At 45.0% G+C, this 27,096-nt stretch overlaps 1 protein-coding gene across 1 annotated transcript in view; it reads right to left on the bottom strand.

Annotated features, from left to right (window-relative positions):
• apbb3 (amyloid beta (A4) precursor protein-binding, family B, member 3) overlaps positions 1-13,816 on the bottom strand; it is an 85,038-nt gene extending 71,222 nt beyond the window's left edge. The window contains exon 1 of the mRNA XM_041194141.1: positions 13,742-13,816. Within this exon, the coding sequence (XP_041050075.1) occupies positions 13,742-13,790 (49 nt within the window). The 5' untranslated portion in view covers positions 13,791-13,816. The remainder of the gene's footprint in view (positions 1-13,741) is intronic.
• Positions 13,817-27,096: the final 13,280 nt, after the last annotated feature.

Here is a 27,096-nt window from a genome sequence, read left to right as displayed (position 1 = left end):
TGCCTCTGAGTCAGAAGGCTGCTGGTTCAAGCTCCATGCCAGAGACTTGAACTCCAAATCTCGGCTGTTCCTGTACTGAGGCCATGCTGCACTGTTGGTAGCGATGGCTTTCATAAATTCCTCAGCCAATATTTAGAAAGAGACACAGGGATGATGAGCTGGGTGGCCTCTCTCTGTGCCATCTCAATGAGGATTTCCTGACCAGGGGAGTTCCCCGTGGTATCCTGCCAATATTTACCCTTCGGAAAAAAACTCGCTTGAAAACAATGTCTGGTCGTTATCACATTGCTGTGTGTGGGAGCTTGCTGTGCGCAAAATGTGTATCCTTCATCACACCAGTGACCTCAAAAGGATTTAATTGGCTGTAAAGTGGTTTGGGACATCTTGGGTGCTTTAAGAATATAAGTTAATCTTGTAATGAAGAAGAGGAAAAAGAGGAAATGAGATCAGAAAGTGGGAGCAGTTCTGATTTTTCAGCATTTTTGGTTTTTATTTGAATGCTTATTTTGAAGATTTATAACCAATCTGAAACAGAGCTTTTAATAATGGGCATCACAAAGGAAAGGTGCTGAACCAGAAATTGTGACTGAGACTGTGACAGGAGTCAGAGAATGTATCAGAGACTGTGACAGAGAGTGGGATAGGGGTCAGAGTGTGATTCAGAGACTGTGACAGAGAACAGGATAGGGGTCAGAGAGTGTGACAGGGACAGTGACAGAACGGGATAGGGGTCAGAGAGTGCGACAGAGAATGGGATAGGGATCAGAGAGTGTGACAGAGAGTGAGATGGGGTCAGAGAATGTGAGAGACTGTGACAGAACAGAATAGGGGTCAGAGAGTGTGACAGAGAGTGGGATAGGGGTCAGAGAGTGTGACAGAGAATGGTATAGTGGTCAGAGAGTGTGACAGAGAATGGGATAGGGGTCAGAGAGTGCGACAGAGAATGGGATAGGGGTCAGAGAGTGCGACAGAGAATGGGATAGGGGTCAGAAACTGTGACAGAGACTGTGACAGAATGGGATAGGGGTCAGAGAGTGTGACAGAGAATGGGATAGGGGTCAGAGGTTATTACAGAAAGAAGGATAGTTGGCAAATACCCTACTCCTATTCTAACTGGCACAACAGCGTGTTTTCCACAGCACCGACTTACTGAGGTTATGTCCGAAGGATTTACTACAGTGTAACTATTTACATACAGGCCCCATGCAGTGATAAACCTGCCCTCCATTCACTCTCTCTGACCAAACAGTACAGAGCACTAATCCACCTCAATGCCAGCTCTCTCTCTCTCTCTCTTTCTCTGTCTCTCTTTCAGCAATTCACTAGAAACGTCAGAGCTAAAATTAGACTCTGCTTCAAGCATCCTACGCTATGCTGATCTGGAAACAAAGCCCTGCTAAAATGGAATTTGAAAGCTGCAGGTGTCGAAAGAGAATTTTAAAACAGTTTAACAGACTCATTACCCTCTCTGTCTCTCTCTCTCTCTCTGCACGCTGAAATCCATATATTAATGTATTGAGAAAGCTGGGTGAAGATTTAAATTCCTAGAGGAGAGCAGCAGGCAGACTACACAAAGCTAATGAAACAGACAGAAGCAGAGATCAGGTGACTTTATGCTGGGGTTTTAGGTTGTGGGCTATGAGAGGAAAGGAAATTTGGGCCCATTTTACATAGCTTTAATCCATTAGTGTCAGCCTTGGCTCAAGGGTAACGTTCTTGTGTCTGACTCAGAGAGTTGTGTGTTGATGCCCCATCCAGAGACGTGAGCACACTAATTCAGGCTGATGTTCCCACCGAGGGAGAACAATGTGAGCAGGAGTGCTGTCTGCCCTCTCAGATAAATGGAAAAAAAATCTCATGGCACTATTATGAGGAAGAGCAGGGATCTTCTGCCCAATATTTATCCCTCAACCAACCAGCACTTAAAAAAAACAGGTTATCTGGTCATTATCACATTGCTGTTTCTGGGCTCTTGCTGTGTACAAATTAACTGCAGTGTTTCCTACAAGTGACTATACTTCATTGGCCGTAACGTGATTTGGAATATGCTGAGGTCATGAAAGGCACTTTATAAATTGTGCCTGTCTCTCTGATAGGGTTATTAAAATTCATTCCATCCCCAGTGCCAGCCACTTTTCCCTTTTTAAGTATTTATCCAACTCCCTTTTGAAAGTTACTACCAAACCTGCTTCCATTGCCCTTGTGGGCAGCTCATTCCAGATCATCACAACTTGTTGCATTTAAAAAAACTCATGTTGCCTCTGGTTCTTTTGCCAATCACCTCAAGCCTGTGCCCCTCTTGTTACTAACCCTCCTGTCACTGGAAACAGTCTCTCCTTATTTATTCTAGGAAGGTGCGTTCATAACAGGTTGATTATCAACTGCAAATCCTTCTAATGCACGCCAAAGGTGGACAGTAAGAGCGGGAAAGATTCCTGGTCAGTCATGTGAGGGAAAGAATGTTGGAGCCTCCACCATCACTATCCACAGCTCAAAGCTACAATGTGTAGTTACCATTGCAACTTGGATTCCCTGAGTGAACTGTAACACATCACCTCCACCCTGTTTTTAGAACTCTATACCACAGATCCCATATTCCTTTCTAACAGCTCTTAAGTTGCTCTGCCACCTTCAAGGAATTGTGTGCAAAGGCCGCTAAGATTGTACTGTTGAGTATTATTCCCAATAATTTGTCTGTTGAGGAAGAATGAGTCTGAAGCTAGCCTGTAGCTTAAAACAGGTTTGTTTCCAAGACAGCAAAGTAAAGTCACAGACTCTCCCAGGTCCTCCCAGGTTTATATACTCCTGCAATGATTTCCTAATCCTTCCCCCATTGGGGACAGCTATGCTTAATTCCCAACTTAAAGCATGTATTCTATTGCGGCACAAGTTTAAGAACAAAGAACAAAGAAAAGTACAGCACAGGAACAGGTCCTTCGGCCCTCCAAGCCTGCGCTGCTCATATTGCCTGTCAAACTAAAACATTTTGCACTTCCAGGGTCCGTACCCCTCTATTCCCATCCTTTTCATGTATTTGTCAAGCTGCCTCTTAAACACCACTATTGTACCTGCTTCCACCACCTCCTCTGGCAGCGAATTCCAGACACTCACTACCCTCTGCATAAAAAACTTCCCCCGCACATCTCCTCTAAAGTTTTCTCCTCTCACCTTAAATCTATGTCCCCTAATAATTGACTCTTCCACCCTGGGAAAAAGCTTCTGACTACCTACTCTGTCCATGCCATTCATAATTTTGTAAACTTCTAGCAAGTCGCCCCTCAATCTCCGTCGCTCTAGTGAGAACAATCCGAGTTTCTCCAAACTCTCCTCATAGCTAATAACCTCCAGACCAGGCAGCATCCTGGTAAACCTCCTTTGCACCCTCTCCAATGCCTCCATATCCTTCTGGTAATGTGGCGACCAGAATTGCACGCAATATTCCAAGGGTGGCCTAACCAAGATTTATACAGCTGCAGCATGACTTCCCAGCTTTTATACTCAATACCCCTGCCAATGAAGGCAAGCATGTCATATGCCTTCCTGACTCCCTTATCCACCTGTGTTGCCACTTTCAGTGACCTGTGGACCTGTACATCCAGATCCCTCTGCCCGTCGATGCACTTAAGGGTTCTGCCATTTACTGTATAATTCCTCCCTGTATTAGACCTTCCAAAATGCATTACCTTGCATTTATCCAGGTTAAATTCCATCTGCCATTTCTCCGCCCAAGTCTCCAACCGATCTATATACCGTTGTATTCTTTGGCAATCCTCTTCACTATCTGCAACTCCTCCAGCCTTAGTGTCGTCTACAAACTTATTAATTAGCCCAGTTACATTTTCCTCCAAATCATTTACGTATACTACAAACAGCAAAGGTCCCAGCACTGATCCCTGCGGAACTCCACTAGTCACAGCTCTCCATTCAGAAAAGCACCCTTCCACTGCTACTCTTTGTCTTCTATGACCAAGCCAATTCTGTATCCATCTTGCCAGCTCTCCTCTGATCCCGTGCGACTTTACCGTCTGTACCAGTCTGCCATGAGGGACCTTGAGTTTATACTGCTCCTCCTCATAGTCCCTGGAAAAATCAATTGCCTCACACTTTTCCGAATTCAAATTCATCTTTCGCATGTTTGCCCATTTCACAGACCTATCTGTGTCCTCTTGGTATCTTAAACTATCCTCCTCACTGTTCCCAACATTTCCAAGTTTTGTCTCATCTGCAGATTTTGCAATTATGCCCTGTGTACCCAAGTCGAGGTAATTAAACTCTCTAAAAGAAGCCATGATGCTAACATCAATCTTTGAGGGACACCACTCTATGTTTCACTCCAGTCTAGAGAACAATAGTCACCATTACTGCCTGTCCCTGAGTCAATGAGGCATCCAGATAGAAGGCAGTTACCCATAGTCCACAAAGTACCATAGGCATCTCTCTCCATTAGAGAGACAATTGGTTTTCAAGCATTAGGGCAAGCCTCCTCGAACAATCACAGCAAGTATGAGGATTGAACCTGTACATTGGCAACACCTGCACCACATTCTTGCCAAATGAGCTAACTGATCCCCACCCCCACCCCAATTTGGTGTCCACACTGCCACTATCCCTTTAGTCCCATGAGCTTCAATTTTGCTAGGTACTCTAACAAATTTTATTAAAATTTTATCAAACGCCTTTTTAAAATCCAAGTCCACAACATTTGCCCACTTATAACCTCATCTTTGAGAAAAATCAAAAAGTGATGTCGGCGTGACATTATAATGAACAGAGAGGGGGAGAGAGAGGGAGAGGAGAAACAGAAAGCGGATGAGATAAGTATACTAGTAAGCTTTTAATTTAATCTAAATTAATCAACTTTAAAATATGATTTCATCGATTCATTAGTATAAAAACCAAAAACTAAAGCCAATTTAATAATTTATCATATAATTAAATGCAATGCAGAGCACTGGCCATAATCTTAGATACAGGAATGGTGCCAGAACAGTGAGAATTGCAAATGTTGCACTCTTGTTTAAAAAAGGATATAAGGATAAACCCAGCAACTTCAGGCCAGTCAGGTTAAACTCGATGGTGGGGAAACTTTTAGAAATGATAACTCAGGATAAAATTAACAGTCACTTGGGCAAATTATTTAAGGAAAGCCAAGTTGGAATTTTTAAGGAAAAATCACGTTTGACTAACTTGATGAGGTACCAGAAAGGGTCGATAAGATTAGTGCTGTTGATGTGGTGTACACAGACTTCCAAAAGACATTTAATAAGGTGCAGCAGACAACAGACTTCTGATCAAAGTTAGAGCTAATGGAATCAAAGGGACAATAGCAGCATGGATTCCCAGAGTACTAAAGGAAGTGGCCCTGGAAATATTGGATGCATTGGTGGTCATCTTCCAAAATTCTATAGGCTCTGGAGCAGTTCCTACAGATTGGAGAGTGGCAAATGTAATCCCACTATTTAAAAAAGGAGGGAGAGAAAAAACAGAGAATTACAGACCAGTTAGTCTAACATCAGTAGTGGGAAAAATGCTAGAGTCAATTATAAAAGATGTGATTACAGAACACTTGGAAAGCATTAACGGGATTAAACAAAGTCAGCATGGGTTTATGAAAGGGAAATCATGCTCAACTAATCTACTGGAGTTTTTTGAGGATGTAACTAGTAGAATAGACAAGGAAGAACCAGTGGATGTGGTGTATTTGGATTTCAGGAAGGCTTTTGATAAGGTCCCAAATAAGAGGCTAGTGGGCAATATTAAAGTACATGGGATTGGGGGTAATATACTGGCATGAATTGAGAATTGGTTGACAGACCAGAAACAATGGGTCTTTTTCCGGGTGGCAGGGTGATTAGTGGTGTACCGCAGGGATCAGGGCTTGGGCCCCAGCTACTCACGATATATATAAATGACTTGGATGAGGAAACCAAATGCAATATTTCCAAGTTTGCTTACACACAAAACTGGGTGGGGGTGTGAGTTGTGAGGAGGATGCAAGGAGGCTTCAGGACAATTTAGACAAGTTGTGTGTGTGGGCAAACACATGGCAGGTGCAGTATAACATGTATAAATGTGAAGTTATACTCTTCAGTGTGAAAAACAGAAAGGCAGAGTATTATTTAAATGGTGATATATTGGAAAATGTGGATGTACAAAGGGATCTGGGTGCCCTTGTACACCAGTCAATGAAAGTAAACAGGCAGGTGCAGCAAACAATTAGGAAGGCAAATAGTTATGTTGGTCTTCATTGCAAGAGGATTTGAGTTTAGAAGTAGGGATGTCTTACTGCAGTTATACAAGGCCTTGGTGAGACCACACCTGGAGTATTGTGTGCAGTTTTGGTCTCCCTACCTAAGAAAGGATATACTTGCCATAGAGGGAGTGCAATGAAGGTTCACTAGCCTGATGCCGGGGATGGCAGGACTGTCGTATGAGGAGAGATTGGTTTGACTGGGCCTGTGAGAGTTTAGAAGAATGAGAGGGGATCTGATTGAAACGTATAAAATTCTAACAGAACTAGACAGACTAGATGCAGGGAGGATGTTTCCCCTGGTTGGGGAGTCTAGAACCAGGTGCCACAGTCTCAGGATATGGGGCAGGCCATTTAGGACTGAGCTGAGGAAAATGTTCTTCACTCAGAGGGTGGTCACTCTGTGGAATTCTCTACCACAGGGGGCTGTGGAGGCCGGATCACTGAGTATATTCAAGAAAGAAATTGATAAATTTTTAGATATTAGGGGCATCAAGGGGTATGGAGAGAAAGCAGGAAAATAGAATTGAGATAGAGGATCAGCCATGATCATATTGAATGGCAGAGCAGGCTCGAAGGGCTGAATAGCCTACTCCTGTTCCTAGTTTCTATGTTTCTATGATATGAAATTGGCTGAGTGACAGAAAATAGAGAGCAGTAGTGAACAGTTGTTTTTCAGACTAGAGGAAGGTTTATACTGGAATTTCCCAGTGTTCAGTGTTGGGGCCCCAACTTTTCTTGATATATATATTAATGACTGAGCACTTTGGTGTACAGGGCACAATTTCTAACTTTGCAGATGATACGAAACTTACAAGTATTGTGAACTGTGAAGGACATAATGTTAAACTTTAAGGGGACATAGACAGGATGGTGGAATGGGCAGACAAGTGGCAGGTGAAATTTAATGCAGAGAAGTGTGAAGTGATTCATTTTGATAGGAATAATGCAGGGAGACAATATAAAAGAAAGGGTAAAACTCTTGTAGGGGCGCAGGAGCAGACTGACCTGGGTGTAATTGTGCACAAGTCATTTAAGGTGACAGGACAGATTGAGAAAGTGGTTAATAAAGCATATGGGATCATGGGCCTTATAAATAGGGGCATGAGAGCACAAAAGCAAGGAAGTTACGTTAGACCTGTATAAAACATTGGTTCAGCCTCCGCTAAAGCATTGTGTCCAATTCTGGGCACTGTACTTTGGGAAGGATGTGAAGGATTTAGAGAAGCTGCAGAAAAAATTCAGGAGAATGATTTTCCAGGAATGCAGATTTTCATTGGAGTAGAGAAGATGAAGAAGAGATTTCATAGAGGTGTTCAAAATCATGAGGGATCTGGACAGATAGGAAAACATAGTTCCTGCTGCTGGAACGGCCAAGAACCTGAGGGTTTAAGATTTAAGGTGATTGGCAAATGAAGTAACTGCAACATAAGGAAACTCTTTTTTTGCGCCTGTAATGCTCTGCTTGAGAGTGTGGTGGAGGTAGATTTAATCAATGCCTTCAAAAGAGAATTGGATAATTATCTGAATACTAAAAATTTGTGCCATATGGGAAGAGGTAGGGCAGTGGGACTAGGTGAGTGCGCTTGCAGAGAACTGGCAGGGACATGATGGACTGAATGCCCTTCGGTGCCACAACCATTCTATAATCACCGATCGGTGATCAAAAAGCTTGATTGTTAGTCGGACACAATTTGGCTTTCACAATCCATACTGACTTTTTAGTCACTAATCTGTCCTGACTCTCTCCCAGGTAGAGCGGATCACTGGGATCACTGTTTCTGAGACTGACTGTCAAACATGTTGATGGACCAGAACAGAGGGAGCTCCATTCTGCATCTATACCTGACCTTAGAATAGTCAATGCTAACACTGAGCCCTCACAATAGGAAAGTGCTCCATTTAGAATACAAAGTGGTGGAAGTCATTATTCAACTATACAGAGCTCTGGTTAGGCCAAGCCTGGAGTTACTGTGAACAGTTCCGGACACCAGAATTTAGGAAGGATATACTGAGCTTGAGGGAGTGTAACATTGATCCATCAGAATGATAACTAGACTCCACGGGTTAAACTGCAAGGAGAGATTAAACAAACTAAGGTTGTATTCCCTGGAAGTTAAAATTGGTAAGGAGTGACTTAATCGAAGTTTTCAAGATGTTAAGGGGAACAGTTAGCAAAACTGCCTAATCAGTATAATTCATATTAACACTGATAACGTCTTTATAACAAAGATTCTTCAGTAACCCTGACAGAATGAATTGAACCTGCAAGTGGAATTACAGGACATATATTTCTGACACTTTCAGAAAGATTGAACTTCCATTTCTACAGCACCTTTCACGATTTCTGGATGTCCCAAAGCCAATTAAGTGCTTGTGAACAAAAGCAAAATACTGTGGATGAAATCAGATCAGATGAGAGGTCACAGATTTGGAATGTTAATGCTGTTTCTTTCTCCACAGATGCTGCCAGACCTGCCGAGTACTTCTGGCATTTTCTGTAAGCACTTTTGAAGTATAGTTACTGTTGCAATGTAGGAAACATGGCAGCCAATTTGCGCACAGTATGGTCTCACAAAAAGCAATGAAGTGAATGAGCAGATAATCTGCTTCACTGGATAAATATTGGCCAGGACAGATGAGAGAGCCCCTGTCCTTAAAGAGTCATAGAATAATTGAAAAAACAGCAAAGAAAGAATCAGTTTGGACCATAGTGTCTGTGCTGCCTCTTTGGAAGAACTATCCAATTAGACCTCCCTGCTTCCCACAACCTGACAAATTTTTCTTTTTTCATTTATCCAATTCCTTTTTGAATGCGATTAATGATTCTGCTTCTACCACTCTTTCAAATATTGCACACCAAATCACAACAACTTGCTGTGTTAAAAAAATTTCCACATGTTGCCTCCGATTCTTGCAGTCTCCTTAAATTGGTGTCCTCTGGTTACCAAACTTGCCACCATTGGAAACAGTTTCCACTCACTTGTTCTTTCAAAACCCTTCAAGGTTTTGAATGTCTCAGTCAAATCTCCTCATAACCTTCGCTGCTCAATGAAGAAAAGTCCCAGCTTCTCCAATTTCTCCATGCTCTAAGTTCTTCCCTGTTCCCAATGTTTTTTATTTGTTCATTCACGGGGATGTGGGCGTCGCTGGTGAGGCCAGCATTTATTGCCCCTCCCTAATTGCCCTCGAGAATTTGGTGGTGAGCCGCCTTGTGGAGCAGCTGCAGTCCATGTGGTGTAGGTACACCCACAGTGCTTTTAGGGAGGGAGTTTCAGGATTTTGACCCAGCGACAGTGAAGGAACGGCGATATATTTCCAAGCCAGGATGGTGTGTGACTTGAGGGGGGATCTTCCAGGTGGCGGTGTTCCCATCTATCTGCTGCCCTTGTCCTTCTAGATGGCAGAGGTTGAGGGTTTGGAAGATTTTCTAGGAATTCTAGCGAACTCTCCACCATCTCCAAGGCTTTGGCATCCTTCTTAAAATACAATGGCTTGGATTGGCCAAAAGACTCCAGCTGAGACCGATCCAATGTTTTATAAAAAAATTTAGCTAAATTCCCTTGCTTTTGCACTCTATGTCTCTATTTAAAGCTTAGGGTTGTGTGTGTCTTTTCACAGACTTCTCAATTTGCCCTACCCGTCAAAGATTTGTGTAAATAAACCCTCTCTGTTTCTCTGTTCCTGCGCCTCCTTTAAAATTGTAGCATTTAGTTTATATTGCCTCTACTCATTCTTCCTACCAAAATAAATCACTTCACAATTCCATGCATCACGTCAGTCCTTTTCACCAGTTTGTCACTATCCACCTCACTGTTTACTACATTTCTGAAGTTCAAGCTTTCAAATTAAGCCTCATATAAGCCCCAAGCCTAAATTATTAATTATTTTTAAAATTTATTCTGTCATGGGATGTGGGCAGCGCTGGCAAGGCCAGCATTTGTTGCCCATCCTTAAATGCCCTTGAACTGAGTGACTTGCTGGGCCATTTCAGGGGGCATTTAAGAGTCAACCACATTGCTGTGGGTCTGGAGTCACATGTAGGCCAGACCAGGTAAGGATGGCAGACTTCCTTCGCTAAAGGGCATTAGTGAAAGCAGATGGGTTTTTATGATGATCAGCAATGGTTTCATGGTCATTATTACTGAGACAAGCTTACAATTCCAGATCCAGAACCAGCTGCCATGGTGGGATTTGAACCCATGTCCCCAAAGCATTAGCCTGGGTCTTGGATTACCAGCCCAATGACATTACTACACCACCATTATCACATCAGGGGGCAAAGGGACATCAGTTTAACATCTCACCCGAAAGACAGTACCTCCAACAATGCAACACTTCCTCAGTTCAGACACTGGGAGTTGTCAGCCTTGATTTTGAGCTCAAGTCTCTGCAGTTGGATTGAACCCCTAGTCTGCTGGAGTGGGAGACAAGACTGGCACATGTATGCTGCAAGTCCTTGCAACTTACACTGGGACATAACTAATTATCAGAAAGTACATTGGGTCAGTCACGTCAGGCAGGGTGCCGTCAGGAACAGACGAGCTGAGCGTTAGTCCCTTGTTCCCTCAAATTCTCCCATCACCCCCCCAACCCCCCTCACAAGTGGCTTCCATTGTTTCAATAAAATTACTGTTCATGGTGAATGCTAACTATGTGAATGGGAGAGAAAAATTCTATGTCCACAGCCAAACCTAATTCCCAGAAGGATCAATGGGACAGGAGAAACAGGAAACATTAAAAATAGGAGCAGGAGTAGGCCATTCGGCCCTTTGAACCTGTTCCATTATTCATCATGATCATAGCTGATCATCCAACTTAATAGCCTGCTCCCATTTTCTCCCCATATCCTTTGATCTCTTTCACCCCAAGAGCGATATCTAACTCCTTCTTGAAAACATACAATGTTTTGGCCTCAACTACTTTCTGTGGTAGCGAATTCCACAGGCTCACCGCTTTCTGGGTGAAGAACTTTCTCCTCATCTCAGCCCTAAATGGTCTGTCCCGTATCCTCAGACTGTGACCCCTGGTTCTGGACTCCCCCACCATCGGGAACATCCTTCCTGTATCTACCCTGTCTAGTCCTGTTCGAGTTTTAGAGGTTTCTATGAGATCCCCCCTCATTCTTCTGAACTCCAGCGAATATAATCCTAACCGACTCAATCACTCCTCATATATCAGTCCCGCCATCCCAGGAATCAGTCGGGTAAACCTTCGCTGCACTCCCTCTATAGCAAAAACATCCTTCCTCAGATAAGGAGACCAAAATTGCACACAATATTCCAGGTGTGGTCTCGCTAAGGCCTTGTATAACTGCAGCAAGGCATCCCTGCTCCTGTAGATCTTTCGAGTACAAACACATTTCCATCTGTTTCAGATGAAGTTACGTTGTTTCATAGTTTGCCATTGTGAGATTTGAACTCTTGATGTTGGGGTTAACAAACCCAGTACCATAACCACTTGGCTATTTAGGCCAAGCTCCTGTTCCTGTAACTCTTTCGAGTACAAACCCGTTTCCATCTGTTTCAGATGAAGTTACATAGTTTCATAGTTTGCCATTGTGAGATTTGAACTGTTGATGTTGGGGTTAACAAACCCAGTACCATAACCACTTGGCTATTTAGGCCAAGCTCCTGTTCCTGTAACTCTTTCGAGTACAAACCCGTTTCCATCTGTTTCAGATGAAGTTACATAGTTTCATAGTTTGCCATTGTGAGATTTGAACTGTTGATCTTAGGGTTACAAACCCAGTACCATAACCACTTGGCTATTTAGGCCAAGCTCCTGTTCCTGTAACTCTTTCGAGTACAAACCCATTTCCATCTGTTTCAGATGAAGTTACATAGTTTGCCATTGTGAGATTTGAACTCTTGATCTTGGGGTTACAAGCCCAGTACCATAACCACTTGGCTATTTAGGCCAAGCGTTAAGAAGATGTAACTCTTTCGAGTACAAACCCGTTTCCATCTGTTTCAGATGAAGTTATATTGTTTCATAGTTTGCCATTGTGAGATCTGAACTCTTGATACTCTTTCGAGTACAAACCTGTTTCCATCTGTTTCAGATGAAGTCACATTGTTCCATAGTTTGCCATTGTGAGATTTGAACTCTTGATCTTGGGGTTACAAGCCCAGTACCATAACCACTTGGCTATTTAGGCCAAGCTCCTGTTCCTGTACTCGAATCATCTCACCGTGAAGGCCAACATACCATTTGCCTTCAGCCATTCAGTCCCTCAAGCCTGTTCCACCATTAATTAGATAATGGCTGATCTGAATCTTTAACTTCATCTGCTTGCCTTAGTTCCATATCTCTCAATAAATTGCCTAACAACGATCTATCAGTTGCAGTTTTGAAATTTTCAATTGATTGCCAGCCTCAACAGCTTTTTTCAGGGAGAGAGTTCCAGATTTCCATTACCTTTTGTGTGAAGCAGTGCTTCCTGACATCACCCCTGATTGGCCTGGCTTTAATTTTAAGGTTATGCCACCTTGTTCCCCCCAGCCCCCCTCCCCTGCCAGGGAAATAGTTTCTCTCTATCTACCCTATCAAATCCTTTAATCGTCTTAAGCAACTCAATTAGATCATCCCTTAATCTTCTATATTCGAGGGAATACAAGCCTGGTCAGTGGAGCTGCTCCTCGTAACTTAACCCCTTTAGCACCACAGTAGCAGCTATTTGCTGATCCCTCTGATTGCGGGTTTGGGATGGGAACTCACGCCAATTCCAATCCCCTTTCTGCTAAAGCTGAGCCCTGAGCCCAGACGTTGAGAGGTCCTGATTTAACCACTCTACCACTGGCAACCATACCTTCAACTGCCCACTCCACAAACTCTGGAATTCCCTCCCTAAACCCCTCCGCCTCCCTTTACCCCTCTCTCTCTACCTTTAAGATGCTCCTTAAAACCTAACTGAGCTTTGGTTATCTGCCCTAATATCTCTTTATGTGGACGGTGTCAAAATTTCATCTGGTGGTCCTCCTGCCAAGCGCTTTGGGGGGGGGTGGCCGTTCGCCTGTATAACAGGCGCTATCTAAATGCAAGTTGCTGCTGTTGTTGAGAGACCTGCTCAGTGCGGACGGACCAGGGAATCAAAAAGGCAGGATTGTGCCCTTCTGTGCAGCTCATGCCAAACACACACACAGACACACACACACACACACTCTGGCAACTCGCTGCTGTCCCTCTGATCTGATGGTGATTTCCTTGCGGAGGGTGAATACACAGACAGCACTCACAGAAAATTGCCCCATACCCCCAAGTACATAAAAGACACCTCTGTCGCCTTAATTCCGGAGTTAAAACCTGCAAGAATCGCTATCGTTAGAATGAATGGAGATTGAATGGGAGGAAGGGGAGAGCCGCTAATGCACCACGTTTTAATCTCCGGTCCGCAGCATCTCCCTGCACAGCGCCGAGAGCAGCGGCGAGGCAAAGCCTGCCGTGTGTTTATATTATCCCCCCTCCACATTGTTCCAGTATCTTACCCACCGTCATAGTTGACAATGATGATAGCCAGCATGTAATCCTTCCCCAGCATAGCGGCGGCCCAAGCAGTTTGCTGCCTTTTCCATAAGACCCAGAGACTGACTGGATCCAGCTGCTGTTTCCCCAGTCTGGTGACAGCTGCCAGCTCTAAGTCACTCTGCTCACTAATGGCTTCCTCACTCAGCTACTCCCAAACCAAGGCTTCTGTCTCCCCCCCTCCTCCTCCTCCCCCCCACCCCTCCTCCTCCCCACCTCCCCCCCACGCCTCCTCCTCCTCCTCCTCCCCCCACCTCCCCCCCACCCCTCCTCCTCCTCCCCCCCCCCCCCCCTCCTCCTCCTCCTCCCCCCCCCCTCCTCCTCCTCCTCCCCACGCCTCCTCCTCCTCCCCACCCCTCCTCCTCCTCCCCCCCACCTCTCCTCCCGTCCACCTCTACCCCCTCCCCTCAACCCACTCTTTCTTCTCTATCCCCCTCCTCCCCTCCACCCCTCCACCTCAACCCCCCACCCCTCCTCCCATCCACCTCTACCCCCTCCCCCCACTCTTGCTCCTTTATCCCCCTCCCCCTCCTCTTCTGCTTTTCCTACCTTCCTCCTCCTCCCTCCTCCCTCACCCTCTCCCTCCTTCCCATCTCTCCCTCGCTCCCCTCCACATCTCCCTCCCTGTCCCTCCTCTCCTCCCCTCCCCTCTGTCTCTTTCCCTCTCTCCCTCCTCACCCCTCCCTCTCTACCCATCTCCTTCTTCCACACAACCCTCTCCCTCCCCTCTTCCCCTCTCCTTCTTTCCCCATTTCCATCCTCTCCATCTTCCCCCTTCACATCTCCATCCCATCTCTCTCCTCCCGTCTCTCACTCCCTCCTCCCACTCTCCCCTCTCCCTCCCCAATCCATTCTGCCTCCTCCAATCTCCTCTCCCTCCTCATGTTCCTTCCTCCCACCCCTCCTCCCTCCCCCCTCACTCCGCCATCCCCCTCACTCCCCCTCCCTCCCCCCACCACTCCCTCCCCCCACCCCTCCCCCCACCCCCTCACACACCCCCTCCCCCCACCCCCTCACACACCCCCTCCCCACCCCCACCCACACACACCCCCTCACACCCCCCTCCCCCCACCCCCTCACACACCCCTCCCCCCACCCCCTCACACACCCCCTCACACCCCCCCTCCCCACCCCCACCCCACTCACACCCCCTCACATCCCCCTCCCCCCCACCCCCTCACACACCCCCTCCCCCCACCCACCCCCACACCCCCTCCCCCCACCCCCACCCACACACACCCCCACCCCACACACACCCCCTCACATCCCCCTCCCCCCAACCCCTCACACCTCCTTCCCCCAACTCCTCACACCCCCTCCCCGTCACAGCCCCCCTCCTCACACCCCCTCCTCACACCCCCTCCCCTACCCCCTCCCCTCCTCCCCTCCCCCCCTCCCCCACCCCCTCCTCCCCCTCCCCCTCCCCCTCCCCCCCTCCCCCACCCCCTCCTCCCCCTCCCCCTCCCCCTCCCCCCCCTCCCCCTCCCCCCTCTGCCCCCTTCTCCCTGCCCCCCTCCTCTCTCCACTTTCCCCCTCCCTCCCCCCCTCCCTCCCCCCTCCCCCCCTCCCTCCCCCCTCCCTCACCCCTCCCCCTCCCCCTCCCTCCCACCCCCTCCCACCCCCTCACCCTTCCCTCCCACCCACCCCCCTCACCCTTCCCTCCTCCCCTCTCCACCTCTTCCCTTCCCCCTCCGATTGAAGTTTTGTTTCACCTTCCTATTTTACTGCCTCTGCACACTGTGAAATAGCGTGTCATGGTCGATGCCATCAAGTCCCTCTAGAATCCTAAAAGTGGCATTCAGATCACTTCTCATACTTTTCCGTTAAAACCGTGATCACTCCTCTTAATCCAATCCCTCCATCCTCCATCCTCTTCTGCTGGCTCTCCAGTGAATCCTCAGCCTTACTTGGCACTGACAGCATCGGGACAAATCTGTGCTGCTGTTAGTGCTCCACACGAGCCCCCTCCCACCCTTCCTTATCTCACTCCATCAACATTTCACCCTTGTGTGTTTAGCTCGCTTCCCTTAAATGTATCAATGCTACTTACCTCAGCTACTCTCTGGGTAAAGTTTCACCTGAATTCAATCATTACAGAATGAGGGGGAGATATTACAGCACAAGATAAATGGGGTGGGGTTACATGGAACAGGGTTAGCTACATCAACCAGGGAAATGCAAGAAACGGGCAGGTGTAGATGCAAGATGATGACGATGAGATGATGGTTTCTTCACTCAATAGGTTGGAATTCTCCACTCCAGGAGGTTGTGGATGCTCCATTGTTGAATACGTTTAAGGCTGGGATAGTCATATTTTTGGACTGTCAGGGAATTAAAGGATATGGGGAGCAGGTGAGAATGTAAAGTTGAGACAGAGGATCAGCCATGATCGTATTGAATGGCGGAGCAGGCTCAACAGCCTGTAAGGCCTACTCCTGAACTCACTGCTAGTGGACTTATTATTGATAAAGAGAAGACATTAGAAATACTGGATTAAAATTGATAAGTCCCCAGGATACTGAGGGATGTAAGGGGAGAAATTGCGGATGCACAGGCTATAATCTTTCAATCCTCCTTCAAGGTGCCAGAGGACTGAAGAATTGCAAAGGTTACACCCTTGTACAAAAAGATGATATAAGGATAAGCCCCTAACCTGACGGCTAACAGTAATACATAGGATCAACAAATACATTAAATCTACCTCCAAATAATAGGACTTTTAAAGCTGTCCTCCTATGAGAGAATGTTGGAAAATGATTATCAATATGGCTCTTGTCCAGTGACTAAAATTACTTATGATGATGCGTTTGTTGGCCTGAAATCCTTTTTCTCACTACGACAGTCATTACTGCAATAAAAATCCATTCATAGAATTGCTTTCTGTTCCACTGACTTCATAAAAGAGTTGTTATTTATTTATTCATCCATACAATGTGGGCATCGCTGGCAAGGCTGTAACATGTGGGAGCTGGTGGACACCTCTGTCTGTGTTCCACGGCAACTACATCTGCTGCTTGAGAAACTTTGGCTCAGAGTTGTTGAGATGGAGTCCGAGCATAGGACATTGAGATGCATCAGGGATGGGGAAATGTTACCTGGATACTTTGTTCCAGGAGGCAGTTACACCCCCTATTTCAGGTCTGTGGTCAGGGACAGGAGGGTGTCATCAGCTACACTGGTAGGGCAGAGGTTAAATCAAGAAATAATGGGGGTTTGTAATAAAGGTACTGCTATAATCATGGGTGATTTTAATCTTCATATTGATTGAATGAGTCAAATTGTCAATGATAGCCTGGAAAATGAGGTCATAGAGAATTCTAGATTGTTTCTGAGAACAGCACACTGTTGGACCAATCAGAGATAGGCTATTTTAGGCCTGATAATGTATAATGAGACAGGATTAATTAATGACCACATAGCAAATTATCTCTGGATAAGAGTGATCATAATGCGGTAGAATTTCACGTTCAGTTTGAGGGTGAGAAATTTGGGCCTCAATCTAGTGTCTCAAACTTAAATAAAAGCAATTATATGGCTAACGTGAACTGGGAAAATAGGTTAAAAAGTAAGATGGTAGAGAAACAATGGTAGATAATTAGGGAGATATTTCATAACTCTCAACAAAGATATATTCCACTGAGAAAGAAAAACTCTACGGGGAAGATGCACCATCCATGGCTAACTAAGGAAGTTAAGAATGGCATCAAATTGAAAGAAAAGATGTACAAAATCTGTGAAGATTAGCGGTAGCCGAGAAGATCTGGAAATATCAGAAATCAGCAAAGGATGGCAAAAAGAAGAGGAAAACTTAGAGTATGTTTATGCTTGGATTAAGTTGGAAGCCAAATAAGGGTACATAAACTTAAACATGTGAAATTTATATCATAACCTAGAAATTTGACATTCTACAAGTTTGAAATGAGTATTCCAGGGCCAATGTTAATTATGAAGTTAGTACACTGTTCAAAACCCAGTTACGCTTCAATCGAAAAGGTGCAGACATGATGGGCCGAATGGCCTCCTTTTCAGGGGTTTTTACAATGAGACTAAAGCGCAAGGGTTTTGTTAATTCGACTGCTTAGGGATTGGATTCTGGGGGGAACCTCAGCAGCACACTCCCCCAGAGGAGCGTAAAATTACTGACACCAACTTCTGGATTTCAACGTAATTGTATGTCTGTGCAGACGCCCAGAATTGCTGTCAGTTTCAGTGGTATAATGATGGCCAAAGCTGACAGTTTCCCACAGCAAAATCTGGGCCATTAACGTTTCTTTTCAAAGTTGCCGGTTATAGCATCTTTTAGCATGTGTGTTGTGCAGAAGCAACCGTGTTTTCTCACCAGATCACGCCTGGTTAAAGTGCGTGGTAGTATTGCCATTGGCCTAGTAATCCAGGGTAATTCTCTGGGGAATAAAAGCAAAAAATGCTGGAAAAACTCAGCAGGTCTGGCAGCATCTGTGGAGAGAGAAACAGAGTTAATATTTTGAACCCCTATGACTCTTCTTCTATGAGGACCCAGGTTTGAACCCCACCACCGTGGATGGTGAAACTTGAATTCAATAAAAAATATAGAATTAAAAGTCTAATGAAACCATTGTTGTAAAAACACTTCTGATTCACTAATGTCCTTTAGGAAAGGAAATTCTTGCTGCATTGTTCCAGTGAAGCTCAACGCAAACTGGAGGAACAGCACCTCATCTTCCGACTAGACACTTTACAGCCTTCCGGACTGAATATTGAGTTCAACAATTTTAGATCTTAAACTCCCTCCTCCATCCCCACCCCCTTTCCGTTTCTTCCCTCTCCTCCTTGTTGTTTTTGCAAATAATTTATATAGATTTTTCTTTTCCCACCTATTTCTATTATTTTAAATGTATTCCACCAATCATTTATCTATACCTTTTATGCCCTTTTAGTTTTATTTCACCCCACCCCCACTAGAGCTATCTGTACCTTGCTTGTCCTGCTATCCACTCTTAATTAGCACATTCTTTTAGATAATATCACCACCTTCAACACCTCTTTGTTCTTTTGTCTGTGACATCTTTTGGTTATCTCCTCCTATCGCTGCTTGCTTGTCCCAACAACCACCACCCCACTTCTCTCTTCCACCTACCCCCACCCCCACCCCTTAAACCAGCTTATATTTCACCCCTCTCCTATTTTTACTTAGTTCTGTTGAAGGGTCATGAAGACTCGAAACATCAACTATACTCTTCTCCGTCGATGCTGACAGACCTGCTGAGTTTTTCCAGGTATTTTTTTAGATATTTTGTTAAGGAAATCTGCCATCCTTACCTGGTCTGGCCTACATGTGACTCCAGACCCACAGCAATGTGGTAGTTTCTTAAATGCCCTCTCAAATGGCCTACAAACCATTCAGTTCTCAAGGGCAGTTAGAGATGGGCAATAAATGCTGGCCTAGCTTGCGATACCCCCATCCCATGAATAAAAAAGAATACTATTCCATGACCTCGATATCTTGTGCCCCCCCCCTCCTTTAAATGGTGGGAATTACAGTTTATACCTAGTACTGCCTGTAATTTGATTGAAAATTGTTGCGTTGCAAGTCGTCTCGTTCGGTGATGTTCAATGGTGATCTATAACATTTATGTTATATAGTCGAGTGCTGTAACACTGCAATCCAAACAGACCAGCCATTGGGTACAGTGGCCCAATTCTCATTCACATGAACTCGCACTGCAAAAGCAGATGCGGACTGTGACCCCAGTTATAACGGAGTAAATGTCTCACATTGTTGCTGTGTTCCTTGTTCATCCTTGACATGAGGAGTCTTCAAGTGTCTTTATTCACGCAAGAAGCATTGTACGAGTTATACCTCCATATCACAAAAAGATGTAGAAGCACTGAAGGGTGATACCAGAACTGAGAGATTGTAGCTATTAGGAAAAATTAAACAGGACAGGGCTCTTTACTCCAAAAAAGCGAAGGCGAGGTGTTGACCTGATGGAGGCCTTTAAGATTCATAGACTCATAGGTGTTTACAGCACAGAAGGAGGCCATTCGGCCCATCATGTCCGTGCCAGTCAACAAAGATCTGACTGCACTAATCTCATTTTCCAGCACCTGGCCCATTGTCCTGGAGGCTATGGAAACTCAAGAGAATATCTAAATACTTCTTAAATGTTACGAGAGTTTCTGACTCAACCACCCTTTCAGGCAGTGGAGAGGGAAACAGAGTTAATGTCTCAAGTCCGTATGACTCTTCTTCATAATGCTCTTGGGACCCGGGTTCAAATCCCACCACAGCTGTTGGTGAAATTTGAATTCAATAAAAAAACTGGAATTAAATATTTAATGATGACCATGAAACCATTGTCAATTGTTGTAAAAGCTCATCTGAGAGGGTTCAATATGGTTTGAAGAGAAAATGTTTCCAACTATGAGAGAGACAAAACTAGGAGTCATAAATATAAGACAATATAAATATAAGACTGTCACTGATAAATCCGGTCAGGAATTCAGGAGAAATTTCTTTGCTCAGAGAGTGGTGATAATGTGGAACTCACTAACACAGGGAATAGTAGAGGTGAATGGCATAGGTACATTTAAGAGGAAGCTAGATAAACATGAGCGGAAAAGGATTAGAGGGCATTCCAGAGCATAAAAGCTCACTGAATAATTTTAATTATTTCTCATATTATCTCAGGTTCTTTTTCCAATTATCTTAAATCTGTGTCCTCTGATTATAAATCCTCCTGCCACTGATAACAATCCTTCTTCATTTACTCTCAAAAGCATGTTTCTGAACACCCCCATCAATTCTCCCCTTAACCTTCTCTGTTCTAAGGAAAACAATCCCAGCTTCTCCAATCTCTTTATGTGACTGAGGCCCCTCATCCCCAGGATCATGACAATAAATATCTCCTGCATTCTGTCTCCCCTACAATTGGAACTATCTTTTCTTCAAACCCTTTCATAGTCTTAAAGACCTCTCCTTCAGGTTAACCCTTAGCCTTCTCTGTCTTCGGGTAAAGAACCCTATCCTGTTTAACCCTTCCTTATAGTTACACTCTCTCAATTCTGGCATCATCTTCGTAAATGTTTTTTGCACTCTTTCCAGTCCTTATAAGGCCTTGACATTTTTTCTATTGTGCAGTGCCCAGAATTGGACACAATAATTCTCGCTGAAGCCTCACCAGTGTTTTATAACAACTTACCATAACTTCCTCGTTTTTATGCTCCAGGCCTTCATTTATAAAGTCAAGGATCCTGTATGCCTTTCTCACAACCTTTCCAACCTGCCAATGTCAAAGACTTGTGTGTCTACACTTTGTTCCTGCAATCCTTTTAGAAATGTACCATTTATATTATAATACCTCTGCTTATTCTTCTTATCAAAGTGAATCATTTCACATGTTCTGTGTGATAAAATTTCAATGCCAAGTGTTTGCCCATTCCACCAATGAGTTGGACATAGGGCTAACACAGATACGACGGGCCAAATGGCCTCATTCTGTCGTGTATCATTCTACGATTCTAGAAGATTCTTCTGATGGGGTTAGGTCAAGTAAGTAGAATGGGAGGCTTGTGTGGAGCATAACTACTAGCATCAAACTGAGGTGAGCTGAATGGTCTGAACTCAATGTAATTCTGTGTAAAATGCAAAGCGTTGCTATGTGTCAAGACGACACTGTCTGCACAGCAAAACTGTCAAGAACAAAAGGGAGAGGAAAATGTGGAGATAATCTCACCACGTTCTGGAAATAAGGGTTAATGATCACAAGGCAACCAGCCTGAATCACAGAGGTTACTCAGGTCTATGCTAAAAGCCTCTTTAATTATGAGAAGTTGAATAACTGCAGTGGAAGTTGCTTAATTTCCCTGGCACCGATTCCCCAGTTTGATCAAAAGTGGTCGCTTTAGCTGGCATTAAGATGAACAGCCTTTGCCTTGCTTGTAGAATTTTACTGTAAATACTTTCACAAGAAGCAGTTCGAATTTTGTTGACATGTGGAGGGATTGAGGCAAATGGGATAAATGCTACAGGGTTAGATTGAAGAATTTATTGGCCTTAGATGGGGTTCAATGATGTTTCACTGAACTGATTCCTAGGTTGACAGGGTTGTCCCAGGAGCAGAGAGTGAGTAGAATTGGCCTTTGTAGTCCGGGTGAATGTGTGGTAATCTCATGGAAACAGAGGGCAGAATTTTACAGACCCCTTTGGGCAGGTTTATTTGTCACTCAAGGGCCCCTTCCCACCCAAGCCTCAATTTTGAGACTGACAGGAGGAATTCAGAGGCAGGCGAAAGCCCAGCAGACCACCCTGCGTGAGCCTTGGGTAGGAAAGGGGAAACACCTCCCTCATCAGGCAAACCCCAAGTTCTTCCCCCCTCCCCTCGGGTGCTCCCTCACTACACCACCCACTCCCACTACCCCCCTACCAAACCACCCCCCCCACCCCCCGCCCTGGGCCCCTCCATCAAGACCCCTAACCCTTCTCCTGGCCTCGTCTCCCCTTCCTGTAATGAAGCCCCCTGCACTTACATGGTCCTGGACTCCAGGAAATAGAACCTGGGGATGGCTTGCAGTCCCAGTCCTGGCCACTGCTGCTGCTGCTGGTGCTGTTGGGCTACAGAGCTGCCAACCAACCTGAGGTGGGACTTCTGCCCACGTGAGGAGTGGAAGTCCCAGTTCCAGCCAATTAACACTCCCCGGAATGTGAAATGGCTGTGGGGCAGCTGGTATCATGGTGGATGCATTACCCATCGAGTCTTCGGGTGGCAGGACGAGAAACTCCGCCATTCGAAAAATCCTGCCCATAGAAAATTCTTAGAGAGCTTGACAGGGCAGATGCTGGGAGTCTATTTTATCCTGGCTCGGAAGCCTAGAACAAATGTTCATAATCTCAAGATAAGGGGCCAATCATTTAAGACTGAGGTGAGAAATTTCTTCCTTCAGAGAGCTGTGAAATTTTGGAATTCTCAATCGTAGTGGGCCAAGGATGTTCAGTCATTGAGTATGTTCGATACTGAGAATGATAGATTTTTGGATACCAAGGGATCCCAGGGATATGGGGATAGTGCAGGAAAGTGGAGTTGAGTCATAAGATCAGCCATGGTGTTATGAAATGGTGGAGCAGGCTCGAGGGGCCTTTGGTCTATTCCTGCTCCTATTTCTTATGTTGCTAGATGCTAAGAGGAAGTTAGATAAACACACGAGGGAGAAAGGAATAGCAGGAAATGTTGATGGGAATTAAATGAAGAAGGGTGGGAGGATGTTAATGAGGAGCATAAATACGAGCATGGACCAGCTGGGCTGAATGGCCTGTTTCTGTGCTGTCCATTCCTTACAGGAGGGGTTGCTTATCTCTGGAACATTTGTTTAGACTCAGATTTATATGCATGGCTTGAGAAGAGGCCATTGAGTCCACTGATGACAAGAACTATGTACACGTGAAAAAGTACTCTACAGCACAGTAAGATGTTTCCCTGCACACATGTGCTAATATTCTGAAAGAACTTTCAACTTATTCCCGAAGTTTCACCCTTTTCCCACAGCCTTTCTATTTTTCAATTTTCAAATATTTATCCACTTCTTTTTAAACAAGTTACATTTATATAGCACCTTTAATGTAGTGAAGACTTCCCAGAGTGCGAGAGCCAAGCTTTGACACCAAGCCACTTGAGGAGATATTAGGACCGCTGACCAAAAGCTTGGTCAAAGAAGTAAGTCTTAGAGAGCATCTTAAATGAGGAGAGAGATGTAGAGAAGCGAGGTGGTTTATGAAGGGAATTCCAAAGCTCGGGGCCCAGGTAGCTGGAGGCACGTCTGCCAATGGTGGAGCAATGGAAATCAGGGAGGTGCAAGAGGTCAGAATTGGAAGAACACAGAGATCTCAGAGGGCTGTAGGGCTAGAGGAGTTTACAGAAACAGGCAGGGTCATGGCCACGGAGTGACAATGGAGGGATTTGAACACCAAGATGAGAAATGTTAAATCAAGTCGGTGAGAGCACAGGGGCAATGAGCAAATGGAATTTTTAAGGAGACAAGGTTGTAGCAGATTCGATAAGGCAAGTAAAAAACATGATTAAATATAGTTATTTAATAGGACTATTAGCCCTGAAGCTTTTGAGACTCTTCCTGGGGAATGCCTGAACTCAATTAATCTGACACTTTTTAGGTTTACACCAAAAATAATGGCCACGAAACTACTGTGTGATCAACAAAACCCATCTGTTAGAGATGGGTACACCTGTCAAGCCTACCTGTTGACCTACACTCGGTTCCAGGCTATACGACCTGCGAGACGCTTAATGCCTTCTGAAGTAGCTGGAGTGCTATTCAGTTGGTCAACATTTGCTATTTTAACGAAGGCTCACCACCCACTGGGATATAAGGGTCTGGTACATACAGGGTTAATGTGGATCAGAATACAGTACTGCCCACATAGTGATGTAAAAGGCACATGATCCATACCCAGGCTCAGCTGAGTGTTGGACAGAGCAGTGTGTACCAGCCAGCGTGGAGACAGCTTCTAGCTTGTACCCTTTACTGTTTATCTGTAACTAGTTCTAAGAGTCAATAAAGACTTACAGTTAACCTACGTATGATTATGAAGACTTCTTCAGACATATTGAACCTACAACAGCCACAATCATCTCAAGCCAATTAGGGATGGGCATTAAATGCCAGCCTTACCAACATTGCTCACATCTCAGGAACAATTATATTCCTGGAACAGAATGTTCGAGATCAAGAACCTGTTCAGTCAACATCCTGAGGGCTACCATTGACCAGAAATTGAACTGGACTAGTTATATATGTGCTGTGGCTACATGAGCAGGTCAGAGGCCAGGAATCCTGTAGTGAGTAACTCACCTCCTGACTCCCCAAAGCCTGCCCACCATCTACAAGGCACAAGTCAAGAGTGTGATGGAATACTCTCCACTTGCCTGGATGAGGGCAGCTCCAACAACACTCAAGAAGCTTGACACCGCCCAGGACAAAGCAGCCCCTTCTACAAACATTCACTCCCTCCACCACCGACGCACAGTAGCAGCAGTGTGTACCATCTACAAGATGCACTGCAGAAACTCACCAAGGCTCCTTAGGCAGCACCTTCCAAACCCACGACCACCACCATCTAGAAGGACAAGGGCAGCAGATAGATGGGAAAACCACCACTCAAAAGTTCCCCTCCAAATCACTCACCATCCTGACTTGGAAATATATCACCGTTCCTTCACTGCTGCTAGGTCAAACGCTCTTCCTAAAATCACTGTGGGTGTACCTACACCACATGGACTGCAGCTGTTCAAGGAGGCAGCTCACCACCACCTTCTCAAGGGCAATTAGGGATGGGCAATAAATGCTGGCCTAGCCAGTGATGCCCACATCCCATAAATGAATTAATAAAAAGAGACACTGGCACAGTCACATCTCCCATCAGTCTGTGAGGCTGTACTTTCCAGGGGGAATATTAGGCAAGATATTGTTTGGTCCTGACAAATAATTAACAACAACTGTTCTTTGAAGCAAGGATACAGAGTGTCCAGGCATGTGAAAAATAATGATCTTCAATAGATCTGGTGTTCCATTCAGCCTGTCAATTTTAAAATTCTCCAACATGGTTTCAAACCCCTCCTAGACCTAGCCCCTTCCCTATCTCTGTAATCTCCTCCAGCCCCACAACCCTCTGCGCCCCTCTAATTCTGGTCTCCTGAGTATCCCCAATTTTAATCAATTCCCCACTGGGTGGCCATATCTTCAGTTGTTTGGGCCCCAGGCTCTGGAATTCCCTCCCTAAACCTCTCCACCTCTCTCTCTCTCTCTCTCTCCTCCTTTAAGATGATCCCTAAAACCTACGCCCTGACCAAGCTTTTGGTCATCTGTCCAAATATCTCCCTATGCATCTTGCTGTCACATTTTGTTTGATAATGCTCCTACGAAATGCTTTGGGGCATTTTATTGCATTAAATGTGCTATATAAATGCAGGTTGTTGTTGTCCCACACAATTGTGATGCTCTGTGTACCACAATATATGGAACCCAATACCTCCCTCTCCCCATAGGAGTGCAAGAACAGGAGGAGGCCATTCAACCTCTCAGGCCTGTTCTGTGATGGGTTGATTTGGATCATAACTCCCCTTTTCTGTCTTAGCCCCCTACCTTTAATGCCCTTACTCAGCAGAAACCTATCCATCTTTTTGAAATTTTCAATTGACCCCAGCCCGAACAGCTCATTGGAGGGAGAGAGTTCTAGGTTTCTGCTGCCCTTTGTGTGAGGAAATGCTTCCTGAATGGCCCAACTCGAATTTTAAAGTTACGCCCTCTGGACTCCCTCCTTCCATCCTTAAAACCGGGCGGGGGATAAAACATAAAGCCAAGGCCATGAGGTGAAGGAAATCTGGAGAATTCCTTTCTGAGCCCCCCGTTTCCCCCACTTTAAGTCCATCGTCTAAGCACAGTAGGTCATCCAGGTCAAATACAGTTTATTTAAAGGCAGAGTCACATTGTCCAAGCTATTCAGACTCACTGAGGAATGAGTTAAAAGTTGCTGATGGTTTGTTTATCCAAGATTTTTCTTATATTGATTCAGAATGAATTTGGCAGTGGAATACAGAATGAATCCTGGCTCCTAAATATAGAACCCAGGATCAATGCACTGATAATATTACAGCACGGGGAGAAATGTTTGTGCCATTGATTCCTAACCCATTGTTACTTGGTTGTAGATATTTGTGAAGGCCACATGTATCTTGTATTCCTAACTGCTTCATTTCTCTTTTTAAGGTTACTTTTCAGCTGCAAACATTAAAATCTTGCACCGTTATGATTTATCTAGTCCGAGGCAGCATTACTTGTATCGACTATGCCTCAAGGTTGTGGGTTCCAGGCCCTTGCAAAAACCTGAACACCTGACCCAGCACCAGTGCTGAGGGTGTGCTGCACTGTCAGAGGTGCTGTCTTTTGGGATGAGACTTGAAAGTGAAGCTTGCCTGCCCTCTCAGGTTGATATAAAACAGAAGCAGAACTGGGTGGGGGGTGTGCATTGGGGGTATCTTATTGTGGCTTGTCTCAGGATTCCTTGGTTTCTTACTCTAGAAGATCTTCTAGAACCATTGCTGGAGACAAAGGTTCAAAATACCTTTACCTACATTACTAACGACTTACAAAGTTATAACATCAGGACATAGCTACAGCTCCTCTCTGTGGTGGTTCTCACTCAGAATCACAGGATTGTTATGGTGTAAAAGGAGGCCATTCAGCCCATCATGTCTGTACCAGTTCTCTGAGCATTTTAACTTAGTACGAATCTCCTGCCTTTTCCCCGTAACCTTGCACATTGTTTCTATTTA

Source organism: Carcharodon carcharias, chromosome 8 (genome assembly GCF_017639515.1).
Source record: "Carcharodon carcharias isolate sCarCar2 chromosome 8, sCarCar2.pri, whole genome shotgun sequence".
NCBI classification, from domain to species: Eukaryota; Metazoa; Chordata; class Chondrichthyes; order Lamniformes; family Lamnidae; genus Carcharodon; species Carcharodon carcharias.
Note: the sequence above shows the minus strand (reverse complement) of the source record. Positions and strands in the feature narration are given on the sequence as shown.